General features: G+C 36.2%; 1 protein-coding gene across 1 annotated transcript; it reads left to right on the forward strand.

Annotated features, from left to right (window-relative positions):
• The first annotated feature begins 2,977 nt into the window (after positions 1 to 2,977).
• On the forward strand, positions 2,978 to 8,515 carry LOC103028363 (histo-blood group ABO system transferase). The gene is made up of 3 exons (XM_007253934.4): positions 2,978 to 3,308; positions 5,445 to 5,510; positions 6,664 to 8,515. Exons 1-3 carry the CDS (start codon positions 3,275 to 3,277, stop codon positions 7,479 to 7,481), a joined length of 918 nt encoding a protein of 305 aa, XP_007253996.3. The 5' UTR covers positions 2,978 to 3,274; the 3' UTR covers positions 7,482 to 8,515.
• The last annotated feature ends 5,843 nt before the right edge of the window (positions 8,516 to 14,358 follow it).

A 14,358-nucleotide genomic window follows, 5' to 3' on the forward strand; every position in this document is an offset into this window, starting at 1 on the left:
CAAATGTTTCATTCAATCTCACTACATTGATATCAGGGCTCCAGAATAACTTTTTAATAATCGTCCCAGAACTGTCCCAAAGCTTTCTGTCAGCCGTCCCAATTTATTTAATATATTGCAGAAAATTTTAAGAAATTTAGAAGAAAGTCAGGTAAAAAATAAATAAATGAATAAACAAAATAAAAAAATAATTCTGGAGCAGTTGTTGTATTTAAGAGTAAATAAATGTCTTTTTAAACATGTTTGAATCATGGTCCATATACAGGTCTGAAAAATAAAGAGATCAATTCTCTGATTTATAGGTTTATGTTTGAGTAAAATGAACATTGTTGTTTTATTCTATAAACTACAGACAACATTTCTCCCAAATTCCAAAAAAAAAAAAAAAAAAAAAAAAAAGATGCAGAACTTTCAGACCTCAAATAATGCAAAGAAAACAAGTTCATATTCATAAAGTTTTAAGAGTTCAGAAATCAATATTTGGTAGACTAAATCACAGTTTCCATGCATCTGGGCATGTTCTCCTCCACCAGTCTTACACACTGCTTTATGCCATTCCTGGTGCAAAAATTCAAGCAGTTCAGTTTGGTGGTTTGATGGCTTGAGATCATCCATTTTCCTCTTGATTATATTCCAGAGGTTTTTAATTTGGTCATTTTTTTTAAATTTTGAATTTAAAATCAAAGAAACTCATAATATGTATTTTATACATATATATTTGTGAGTATGTGAGGACAATTATACTTAACTAAGTGGAACTATACTTAAAAGATATAGAACAAAACATAAGTCTGTCTGCTCATCCTAAAAGCTCAGTTCTGCTGTTAGCCAGCGAGTTGCACTTTTTGCTGATTCCCATTGCCACTTTTGAAGGTCCACAGTTGATTGACATGATGATCCATAACCACAAGTGTTTCCTTTAGGGCCTTCCCCCACAACGTCCACAGTGACCCATGTCATCTTGCAGTTTTACCAGCAAGCTGATTGGCTCTTTGTTGAAAGGCGAGACTTTTATCTGTGAAGCAAGTAAAAAATAACAGTCATATTTCAACCAACAGGTGATCTCCTCAAAAACTGCGTATAACTGGTTTTGCCGCACACATTTTGTCCATCTTGAAAGTTTTCCAAAAAGTGTTAATCCTGTCCTGTGTGCTTTTTTATCGTTCCTGGGACTGTGGGATGTGTTAGTCTGAAGCCTTGTGGAGCCATATGGATTTTATTGTAATAAACTGTTAAAAAGTTATCTTGCAACTGAATACTTGAATCTGTGTGTGTAGGCCTTCATGTGGATGTATTATGAGGAAGGACACACACAAACACATACACACATTTACACACATTCATACACACACATACACAGAAACCTGTATTCCCTGTCTGCTCTGCTATCATTAATAATTCAAATGCCATTTAAATTATGAGGAAACACTGCAGCAGATGTTCTCCAAGCAGATAAAATGACAGGAAACACATGAGAGCAAGAGGAACAAATAATTCATCTTTATGTTACATGTATTTGTATTACATAAGAGCATATTTAACCCCTTACAAACAGGTTAAAAGAAAAAGAAGAAAGAAATGCTTCAATGCAGCATTATAAATTAGGATTAACTGATTCAGTAAAGCTGTGTTTATCTCATGTATGCTGCAGTTTTTTTGAAGTCTCTAAAGTGTATATGAGAAGAGAGTGCCATCTTGTGGTAAAAGTAGGATACATTTTTTATTATCTTTATTCCTAATTTTTACAGTGTACAGTTGGAAGTCTTATAGCTGTTTATTTATAAAATTATACTTCTTTACTTTATATTTTTGTTGAAAAAAAAAAAACGAAATTAATAAACACAATTCCACATTGCGTCATAACTTTGACTTGATATGGCTTATATGAAATGAAAAAAAAAAAAAACACTGAATTTAAGGTGTGATCCAACTTTTAAATGGTACTGTATGCAGTATAGTGCATGCATGTAAACTTTACATTTAAACATGTTTTTTACAGCTTTTAGATAATGTACTTACTATATATCACACTGCCACCCAGTGGCTATAATTGCCAAAAAGATAAAAAGAAGAATTGCACCATTTTCCTGATTATCCGAAATGTCACTTTTGAAGCTCCACAGTTGACTGACATGGCAATCCACCAACCACAAATATTTCCTGACCCTCTTCTCTTTGCGGCGTAACCAGCTAGCTGATTGGCTTTGTTTTGAAAGGCGGGACACCTTTCACCCTGTTCTTTAATGTTAAGGACCCCACAGGACCACCACAGAGCACTTACTATTTGGATGGTGAGTAGTTCTCCCAGATGTCACCCACAAGCATGAAACATCTGGCTGAACTATAATGTTTGAACTATAATGAACGATAATAAAAAAAAAATTAATAATAAAATTATTCTCTGGAGAGCTTTTGTTCACATTCCTCCCCCGTCTCTCTCTCTGTCACGATCGGCATAACTTTAGTTTCCACCCGTTATAATTTTTCCGCCCGTTCTCGAGCTCCCTATCTCCTTATAAGGGTTTTTTTTCTGGTCGTGTCCCAATTCACTAGCCTAGGCAGCAGTTGTGTATTGGACTGCGACCCTGACGACACGGGTTTGATCTCGCGCGAGGAGCAGTGTGTTTATGTATTTATTTTTTTCCTTTGTTCTTGGGTTTACCTGCTTTGAATTCGACTGTTCTGCAATTGGGTTCAACAACCCTCTGGGCTGGAGAGCTACTAATTTGACTTAATTGCCGACCCCTGGTCTAGAGGATGACCAACAAATACAGTGTTTAAAAACTCAAGCAGCACTACTGTGTCTAATTCTGATATTTGGTATTTTTGTGTAAGCTAGACACTCTTTTTTCCAACTCTCGCACTATGTGTAATTTGGAGAACACCTTCATACCAGCGCACTGCTGCCGAGCAGACGGTGGAAGAAAGATCAGCATGCTGTAAAGTGTGATCCATTTATCACTTTTTTCTTCTTTTTTTCCGTCCCTCTCCTCCTTCACTCCAGTATCTGGTCTTCCACTCATCCTCTATCTCTCTCTCTTTCTCTTTGGCCACGTTTCTCTCCACATCTGGCTCCTTTGGGCCGGAGCCAGCAGAACAGATTCCTAAACCCCGAGGATGAGGAGAGAGAGGAGGGAGGGAGGGAGAAAACAGAGGAGTATGGAGCTAAAGATAAGGAAAAGGAGGGAGCAGAGAAAACAACAGGATTACAATTAAGAAAACGGATCGTGAGTAATGAGAGCTTGAAGAAGAGGAGAAAGAGAAAGAGAGAGAGATGGCACTGTTCCCATACTCCAGGCTGCCCTCAGGTCAGTAAAACTCTTTACTCTGTCACCTTATCTCTCTCTCTCTCTTCTTTTTCTTCTTCTTCTTCTTCTTCTTCTTCTTCTTCTTCATTTTTTCTTCTCTCTTTTCCCAGCTTTCCTGTTTAGCTCATGTTAATCTTCTTTTTTAGAAAATTATAAGCATCCATATTTTGCATTTTTCTGCAATCATCAGAATCTTTTGGTGTTAACCTGTGAATCCGTCCAGCTTTTACTGCAGCAGAAGCTTCCCTGCAAATGTTATTAAAACATGCTGAGAGTGCTATAACCAGATTATGCTTTCTCTATTTCTGAAAGTCTCGCAGGGAATTTTCTAAAAGTGCACATTTTACTCTTTTTCTCACTAAAGCCACACCAAGCAGGAGACGCTTTAGCAGATTTTGGAAAGCTGTCTGCCTCTGGATAAAAAAAAAACAGGGGTATACTGCATGTGGCAATAATTTGCATGTGGCAATAATAAAACTAACGTTGAGAATACACTGTATGATTTTTGGAGTTTTGGATTTTACAACATACAACATCACATAAAATAAAATAAAAAAAGGTACCATTGATGATTCTATAAAAAAAGCAGAAAAATTATTGGAGAATCAGGTAATCCTTAACAGGTAATGCCCTAACAAAGAAAATAAAGCTGCTGGGAACTTGGGTCTTGGGTCTTTGGTCCACCCATTCCTGGAACATGTGAGCGCCTGATTAAAACACACAAACACCAGGTAACATCAGGCAAATTACACCCATAAAATACAGTATGTTACTCTCTATCACTAACGTCGGATTGAAATCACTATTTAAGAATGCATGCATCTTGCAAAAAACATAGATGGGAGGAAGGAATCAACCTTAACACTAATGACAGCAATGTTCATCACCCTGAAGATACCCAAACAAAGTCCCATACAGCTCAGACAGCAGCAACGCAGCAGCAACTCTGTCTCTAAACCCATACATCACCCAGTGCCCCTCCCAAACTACCCCTCCCTTTTTTTAAGCATTTTTCAAATTTGAGCTGAGGGTGGAGTCAGCAAAAATCAGGGGATTAAGTGGCCCTTTAAAGCAACAGTCTGTAAGTTTTAAAGATTCGAGGATTTGGAGCCCCCTCTGGTATAAATAAATACCATATATATAAAACAAATGTGAAATTTCATGTATTTAAATATATTGTTTTATTCATGTTGTTAATTTATGAAATATTGTCAAAATGTAGAGAGCAATTACATTCAACAAACCAACCAGACTACTCTATTTTCAGAATGAATATAGAGGATCATATGGTTATGCCAAGAAACGGATACCAGTAATTGAACCCATCTGTCCAATATACTTCATTTACTTGAGCTAAACTGCTCATAAGGCGCAGTTTAATCTGATATATTAGCCAAATAAGGCTAATTATCACAGCTATGCACATTTCATTTGAAAGTGCTGTGGCAAATTTTGTGATAAAGCAGCTTCACACTTCCGTATATACACTCTGAAACAGAATCTTCTCACTACATTTACTTTCTTGCTCACACACCAGACAGCTCTGACCAATCAGAGGAGATGATGTGCTCACATGGTTTATTGGTGCGCATTTTGGTGCATTTAGGATTATGCCTGTGTGAAACCAAACCAAACAAAGAGAGAAACACTCCAAATAAACACTCAAACTCATCAACTGATCAGGACCATATAAAATATAACACAACTACAGGTTTGAAAATGTCATAAGAGGTCTTGTGGAGTCAATGGGGGCACAAGTGGGAACAAGCTATCAGGCAGGTGGTTCTAATGTTATGGCTAATCATTGTCTGTCCAACCTTTTTGTCCAAGAAACTACAAAAAACAAAAAAACAAGTCTTATTTGCTCAAAAACTCAAAACACTTTAAGGCAATTGTGAAGTGTGATGATTTAGCTTTACAGTTAGCACAATGCTAACTGGTCACAACACATAATTGTTAGCTACATCAGAATCTTTTCTTCTGTTTTTAAGCACAAAATCAAAGAAGCGAACACTTGACATTAAGTATGATTTGGCACAGGAAGAAACAAAAGCAAATGTGATTTCTGAGTGAAACACCGTTTTTTTACGGAGGTCAAATATTTACTAGCGTATTTTGAATGATTGATGTGTGCAGGTGTTTACTGTGGGAATCGGAGGCAGCTGCTGGTGCTGAGTGTGTGTGTTCTCACCGGACTGATCTGTAAGTGCAGAATCCTGTTCATGTCTTAGCTTGCTGTCAGCTCCAGCCCCCGAGCCCCGTACACTAGTCCTACCAGTGCATGCCTGAGTCCTGCACGAGTCTCACACTCACAGAAGCTGCATTATTCCTCAGGCTAAATATGCACTAACACACAGACTCCCACTGACTGTACTTCAAACACTTTAACGGTACAGTCAGATCAGATATTAGTGTTAAAGCTTATTATCCAATAACTAGCATGGATTATTATGTAACTCCTATAAAACTAAAATATACAGCCTGGATATTTTTTTAAAGCAAATACAGTTGGGAGGTTCAGGGTTGGAGGGGCTGGGGAGGGAGTACATGGGGAGAAGGAAATAAACAAACAAACATACACACACAAAAAAATTTACATATGTACAATTTTACCTGATCATTTTGCTACGATTTATATTGTGTTGGATTATTGTGACTTACTGTAATGTTTAAATTAAACGTGTCCAAATTTGTTCTGAAACTGTATATTTGGTGGGTTATAGAGTCCTAAAATATTTTTCTAGTAATTCATGTTAATGTTATTTTTGTTTTCCAGTTCATGAGGATGATATAAAGAATATCAAGTGATGTGTCTTATGGATAATCGTGTGTATACATCTCTAAAAAAAATAAGAGAGCACTTCAGTTTCTGAATCAGTTTCTCTGATTTTGCTATTTATAGGTTTATGTTTAAGTAAAATGAACATTGTTGTTTTATTCTATAAACTACAGACAACATTTCTCCCAAATTCCACATAACAATGTTGTCATTTAGAGCATTTATTTGCAGAAAATGAGAAATGTCTGAAAAAAACAAAAAAGATGCAGAGCTTTCAGACCTCAAATAATGCAAATAAAACAAGTTCATATTTATGAAATTTTAAGAGTTCAGAAATCACAGTTTTCATGCATCTTGGCATGTTCTCCTCCACCAGTCTTACACACTGCTTTTGGGTAACTTTATGCCTTTATTTAAGCAGTTCAGCTTGATTTCCTTTTGATTATATTGCAGAGGATTTCAATTTGGTTAAATCAAAGAAACTCATCATTTTAAAGTGGACTCTTATTGTTTTCCAGAGCTGTATTTAAAACTATTTAATCAGAGACCTTTTACTACTGATCATTTTTTCTCCAGACTTTTTAAGGGGAAAGAGATTGGCTGCAGTTTCGATCCCATCCGTGCCCCTGCTGTCAGATGTCAGCAGAAGAGGACCACCAGTGGAAGGTGAGGAGTTTCCTATGAAGACACCCTGGGGTGCTCCACTGGTTTGGGGGGACAGCGAGAGCTCGGCCTGGCGCAGGGACGAGTTCGCCCACCACAGCATCCGCACCGGCCTGGCCATCCTGGCCGTGGGAAAGTATAACCACTTCCTGCGCCGTTTACTGTCGACTGCGGAGCTTCACTTCCTGCTCAACTTCTACGTGACCTACTACGTTCTGACTGATCGTCCGAAAGAACTGGACCCTCTTCCGAAGCTGGGTTCCAACAGGGAGCTGAAGGTCATCCCTGTGGCTGAGATGCCGGGCTGGGATACGCTGGGGCTGCGGCGCATGGCACTGCTGGCTTCTCTAATCGGCGATCGCATTCATCTGGAAGTGGACTATGTGTTCTGCATCGATGTTGACCAGGAGTTCACGAATGCAGTGGGTGCAGAAATCCTGGGTAAGCTAACTGCCACCCTACATCCAGTGTTTTACGGCCAGCAGCGATATTACTATCCCTATGAGAAAGACCTCGATTCAATGGCTTACATAGCTGAAGGCGAAGGGGACTATTACTACACCTCTGAGTTCTATGGAGGCCTGTGCTCAGAGATGTTAGCCCTGACCCGGGCCTGCTCCCTCCTCATTCTGCAGGACCAGGAGAGAGGTGTTAAAGCTCAGGAGCTGGAGGAGAGCTACCTGAACCGCTACCTGGTCAATCGCAGGCCCACTTGTGTACTCTCTCTATAGGCCGGCAGTGCTTATCCACCGGCAAAACAGGGGGTAATACAGATGCTTGTTGAGGAAAATAGTTATTGTTATTAATCTCAATTGACATTTTGACATTTACTATAACATTTGTAAAGGTCGCAGCTGATGTATCCTTCCTGAGCTGTTAAAATCTCTATGCAGCCCATTCTTCTTAATTATTTGAATTATGCAATGGCAGTCTGAGATAAATGAATATAGAAAAATATAGAAAATCCACACTAGATCAAACACATGATTTTTGTGGTTAGAGTAATTGTTAGACAAACAATATATACAGCTCTGGAAAAAATAAGAGACCACTTCAGTTTCTAAATCAGGTATATGTTTGAGTAAAACTAACATTGTTCTTTTATTCTATAAACTACAGACAACATTTCTCCCAAATTGCAAATAAAAATATTATAATTTAGAGCATTTATTTGGCTGAAATAACAAAAAAGATGCAGAGCTTTCAGACTTCAAATAATGCAAAGAAAACACATTTATAGTTATATATATATTATAATTTTATAGTTCAGAAATCTATATTTGGTGGAATATATCTGGTTTTAATGCATCTTGTCATGTTCTCCTCCACCAGTCTTACACACTGCTTTTGGATAACTGTATGCCACTCCAGTTCAGCTTGGTTTGATGACTTGTGATCATCAATCTTCCTCTTGATTATGCTCCAGAGGTTTTCAATATGGTAAAATCTAAGAAACTCATAATTTAAGTGGTCTCTTATTTTTTTACAGTGCTGTATATACATAATTTTTTCAGGTTATTTTTTGACTGAAATATAATTTTAGTTAGTTGAACAATTGAGCACTTTTGGGAAATTCACCCCATATTGAAAAATGCCATGCTAGATATGCTTTATTATTTGATTGATAAGCACTTGATGATATGTATGACAGTATGAAAGTTTTTTTGTGTAAAAAGTTTTAAAGTTTAATGTTCTCATTAAATGTCTAGTATTTGCTAAGTGCTAATACAGAGATGTGTAACAACACTGAAAATAAACTGTTTATTGTGGCTTTACATTTCATTCAATCCTTTACCAACAGAACGCTATCAGAGTGAAATCCAATCCAGCCATGAATGTGTGTATCTTTTGGTTTAAAGAGGAAAGCAATGAACTGACTGACTCTCTCTCTCTCTCTCTCTCTCTCTTTCCCTCATTAAACAAGGGACCAGACGCCCCCATCTGCGGCTGCTAAAGAGATATGGCTCAAACATTCGTGTTTTTGTGTGATAAGGGCTTGATGCATGTGGTACCCACTCTGACCGGCACTGCTGGTCAAACATTAACCAGGCCTGTTGTTCCAAGGCCCTTAAATCCTAGGAAAGGGCAGCGGAAGGACACGCCGGTTCGTGGCTCCACACGTGTGCCTGCAGCTGAGGGTGTCCAGTTAGTTCATCCTGACTCCATTGAGAGGCAGTATTTACTGAACAGTGAATCAGAGGGCTAGACTCATCTGTCCCCCATCCTGCAGATTTTATGCATGGTTGATATTCCACTAGCAGAGCTCCAATAGCAGAGTAAAACATTGATACTGTTTGTTTTGCCTTCATATTCCACTGCTGCTATCTGGCTCTATTTTTATACCTTTTTCCTACCTCTCCCCTATCTCCCCTATATCACGTTTTCATACCAGGTGGCTTCCTCTCACCTCCATGGCCAAACTAGCACATGTCATTCTCTCACAATGTAGTAGAATTTAGATCAGGCCCAAAAATTCAAGCCCGATCCGGCCCGCCACATAAACTGTCATTATGAGCCCGAGCCTGATTTAAACCCCACATTTTTTTAGTGAGTAGAGCACTAAAACTGAGCTTTTTAAAAACATTTTCAGGCTGTTTGAATGAGTTAAATCTGTTCAGAATGATGTTGATTAACCCCTTAAATTACCTTGACCCATATACAGGCTACAGGTGTAGGTGTTATTTACACTCTGAAAATTTGAGGCCTTTGAAATCTTTTATGATTTTATTCATTCTATTTTGACATCAGCAGATTTACTTCATTTTATTATATATATTTTCTATTGAAATTACAATTATGCTTTTTTTTTAGTAATGTACCTTATCAAACATGAAAGCTTTTTATGAAATGCTTTAACTGAAATCCTCAAGATTTAGTGGTGTAATGTCAGGCAAACAATTGAAATACTGGCCTGTTAAGGGTTAACATTGCAACACTGAAAAAGCATAGATCTATTATTTTGTAGAAAAATGTTTCTCAAGAAAAATACACATAGTGCTGCAAGTCAAGTGCAAAATGTGTGCGTGAGCCCCAGAGCTGCGTGATTACAACGTTCTAAGTTCCCTTGTGAAAAGGAAATATACTTAAGAGCATTAAAAGTATGTTCAAATTAGGTGAAGAATACTAAAAGTACATTTTCAGTTTAATATATTTTTTGAAAATACAAATTAAATCTACGTTCTCTGTATTTCCATAAAATGTATTTTTAAGTTATTAAATTATACTTCGTGTTGATAGAATAAAGTGGCATTAAATACTGTTTAAAGTGCACTTTAGTGTATTTTTTTTTTCTAGGAGCAATAAGGTGATGCACAATATGTGCAATAACATGCAAGCAAAGTAGTACATTTAAAATATACTTTTATTCAACTAAAAAAACACATACTTAAATCTACTTAAGTTTGCAGAAGTTGTACGAAAAAAGCACTCACAAGCACAATTTAATATTTTTATGTATTGTATTGTATTGTATTTAAATATAGATTAATTACAAATGAAATATATTTAAGTTTCCATACATTTTTTAAATAGTACCCAACTATGAAGGAACACATAAGGAATCATGTGATAACTTATAATGTTAAATAAACCAAAATACTCTTATCTGGGAAGCTGTTAACTTGTGGTTTCTGAAGCTGGTAAATGCTGTGCAATAGAGGGAACTCCTTTTTTTAGGGTTGTCCTGATGAGAGCCAGTTTCATCATAATGTTTTTAATGGTCTTTGCGACTGCAACTGAGGATACTTTCAAAGTTCTTGTAATTTAACGCATCAACTGAGACCTTTTTTTTTTATCAGAACAGACATTTATTAGTCAATTAAATAGCAGCTGAGTTCCACCCACTGCAAAAAAATGAAAATCTACACATGAAAGGTTTTACTGCTTAGGGATGATTTTAAAAAGTTATACAACAGTTATATAAAATAAAACACAAAACAGTAAAACAATACTAATACAAATAATATTTCATTTATTTTTTAAATATTGTTAGATTTTTTTTTATTATACTTTTAAATACATTTTGTTTTTGAGACAGAAAACAGCATTCTTATGTATTTTTTCAACACTGAAACATAATTCAGCTCTGAAAGGGATGTCCTTTAATGTCATCATCTCAGAGACAAAAGAACAACAACAAAAAAAAAAAATAAAAAATAAAAAACAAATGAATCGACTATTTTATGAAATAACTTAAAAATAAAACACTTTACAGAAGAAGTGGTGTTTACATTATACACCAAATCTTATCTACTGGCTCATCTGAGCTATTGTATCTGATTTCCAACAATAGATGCTAAATGAATCGGTAGGATCTCATCCATTCTTTATTGTGTCCCCCAGCAGGCCGGCTTTGTGATAGTCAGGGCGGCCGCAGAGGGTTTAGCAGCAGCTCCTCTGCACTAACGATCCACCACAATAAGCACTTGTGTCAACAAAGAGGAGGAGCTGAAGAGAGGAAATGTAATCAGACGTAATGGCTTAAACATGTCTGAATCATCTCAGTCTTCAGCCATTGTTCTCATGACAGACGCTTAGGGAGGATCTGTCATTGAGATGAAAGGAGACGCACGAACTAATCAAAGAAGATTTGTAGTTTTTAATGCAGATCTACAGGGCAGATTCTGAAATTACTGGACAGGTTTAGGTACTGCAACACCAGAGGCCTATACAAAACCAGCACAAGCTAATGTACCGCTTCAGTGTTTGGTGTTTCTATAAACGTACTAATATAGAAAATCTGATAATTAAGTTCTGTTTAATTTTAAAGAAATTAAATAACTAAATTATTCCATTTACAAGTTTGAACACAGCTCAAATTTAGTAGTTATATTACAGTAGATTAATACTTAAGTCATTCAAACTTTAAAGAAAAGCATACAAAGCATATGTTTCAAAAAAACTTTATGAGGTAGAGTCACTTGGAATTCAATCTTTCAGTCAACAGCTGTGCTGAACTCGTCAAGAGTTAATTACTTGATTTTCTTGCCTCTTAATGTGTTTTAGAGCATCAGTTGTAAAGTTGTGTGAGGTAAAGTTGGTATACAATAAATACTGTACTAAACACTGTTTGCATGTTGTCAATATCTGACAACCCTGAGTGTGGAAATGGGACTGAAGGAATTAATGGCTGTGGGCAGATCAGGAGACTACAATTTAGACAGATTGACGTACTGCACAGTTCAAATAAGAAAATACTGTCTGAAGCTCTGCTGACAAGAGCTGCCAGTGCTTAAACTCAGCATTTTTCCTTAATATCTGATGATACTACATAAAACTAATCCTTTATTGTCTTTTAAGACCACTTTTTCAATAACAAAATGTCCAAAAAAGCACATAACACCAATATTAGGTTTACAGATGTTACAGTAAGCTTGTGACTTGTAACTAACCCATATTTCAAAAAATTATAAACTAACAGTTTTTTACAAACAAGTCTTGTATAGACTGAACAATAAAAATAGGGTTCAGTGCAAAGTTTAAGTTTTCCCATGCCTAGAATACGTACTGTATATGCTAGCAAGTAATGTATATAATTTAGAATAAAACTGCTATTATTTAATATCTTTTGGATATGGCATTTTAAGACAAATTAAGGCCTTTTTTGTTGCTAAAATAATTTAATACCCTGGGACTACAGCTGACTTGTTTTTAAGTCTAAACTATTCTCAATTTCTCCATTCCTAAAACCTGTGAAAGGTCTAATCCTCTTATTCTTTGTTTTCCATCTCATTCTGTAATGAAATGCTCAAACATTTGCTTTAATTCTCCTCCCAGATAATAACATTAAACACCAAGTTTTAGGTTAAAGGTGTGGCAGGCTTTTCTTCTAGGCAGGGCCTAATCTGGTGGATTCACACAGGCTTCCCCACGCCCAGTTTAGGACCAGTCACTGCACCACACCACAACACTGCATAATCACGCTGCTGTCACCAGCACTGACTGCATGAGATAGCGCAGGTGTGCATGAGTGTATAAAATGCCTCAAGGGTTTTTACCTTGCCTTCCGGCAAACGCTAGAAAAACAGCTCTTTCTTCACTAGCGAAACTACAGAAACCCATATACACCACTTTAAAAATGTAATTGTTTTCTATGTTTTCTAAACTATAGACATATTAGAGGAAAATATAAATACATAGCTTAATAAACCTGTTAGTATTGCTGTTATGTTTGAGTAAAATGAACATTGTTGTTTTATTCTATAAACTACGGACAACATTTCTCCCAAATTCCACAAAGAAATATAGTCATTTAGAGCATGTATATGCAGAAAAATAGAAATGGCTGAAATATCAAAAAGATGCAGAGCTTTCAGACCAGAAGGCTTCCTCACAAAACAGCATGGTGCTGTGGTTTTGTGTCTGACTAGTAAGGCAGGTAGCTAATGTTCGTAGTATGTGTTGTTCTCACTCTAAATCATTACTCAACAAAATGTCTCACACACAGATAATTAATGTTCTCAGCTGACCTTTCAGACTGTTCTTCATTGTGACTACTAGGTACACTAGGTGTAAAATGCTCTGCAAATTACAGCAATACCATTATGACCAATTACTGCATCAATTAGTGTACAGAAACAAGATTCAAGAGTCCTAAATATTTAATAAGTACAAAATTAGAGCTTAAAAATGACAAGATTCACTTACTTAGCGGACTCTTACCTCCAGAACATTATATCTGTCCAGTATCATTTATTTTACTTTAATCCTGGATATATGGAGATATTTGCAGTGCATTATTATTAGTATCATGACTGATCATTCTGCATCACTGAATTCTGTTACAAATCTGATAAAAGTCTTGTATTTTTTAACATCTCAGTTAGGGCTGTACAATGTTACATCGTATGCAATAATAAACGTTTGATATCATTTTGTTGTTGTAGGGTATTTATTTATTTTTTTAATTCAGTGCTTTGTCATATCGTCAAGAGTATCGTTTCGCAAAAAAAAAAAACCAAAAAACATGAAATATCATGCTTTTTTTATGGGCATATCACCCGATTATGGCCTACAAATATAATCTTCGATTTTTTTTTTTGCACAAAAAATAAGAACAATAAAATAGGTTTATATATTTGTTTGTGACTAAAAATTGAGAAATAATGCACTAAATGAGTTACAGACGAAACTTTGAAACTGAGATTATTATTGTTTTACACGATTAATCACAGATCCTCACCAGAGAGCAATGACGCAGTCTTTAAAAACAGTAGGACTTTTATTTCTAGCTAAATATGTGCTTTATCCCACCAGGTATTTGTGTCAAAAGTGCTGGAACAGTGCTGAAACACTTAAGAAATAAACACTTAAGAAATTAGTAGTGCTTTCGTATATTTTAGAATAAAAAGATAAAATGTCTGTAATTCGAATTAACCGAATTATTTGTGAAAATTGCCCAGCACTACTTTTAAGTATACTTTTTTTTCACAAGGGGTAAAATGGACTTAAAATGACATTAATAATATAATTTATCGAAAATATATTTTTGTGAGGGACGATTTACCGTCCTAACAGGTCGGTCATCATGACAGGCCTAGCGGTAGAGAAAAGCAGGAGGAGAAAAGTAGCTAACTGACCCGCAGCTCCTCCCTCCGGCCCGCTGATGCA

Source organism: Astyanax mexicanus, chromosome 17 (assembly GCF_023375975.1).
Source record: "Astyanax mexicanus isolate ESR-SI-001 chromosome 17, AstMex3_surface, whole genome shotgun sequence".
In the NCBI taxonomy this organism is placed as follows: domain Eukaryota; kingdom Metazoa; phylum Chordata; class Actinopteri; order Characiformes; family Acestrorhamphidae; genus Astyanax; species Astyanax mexicanus.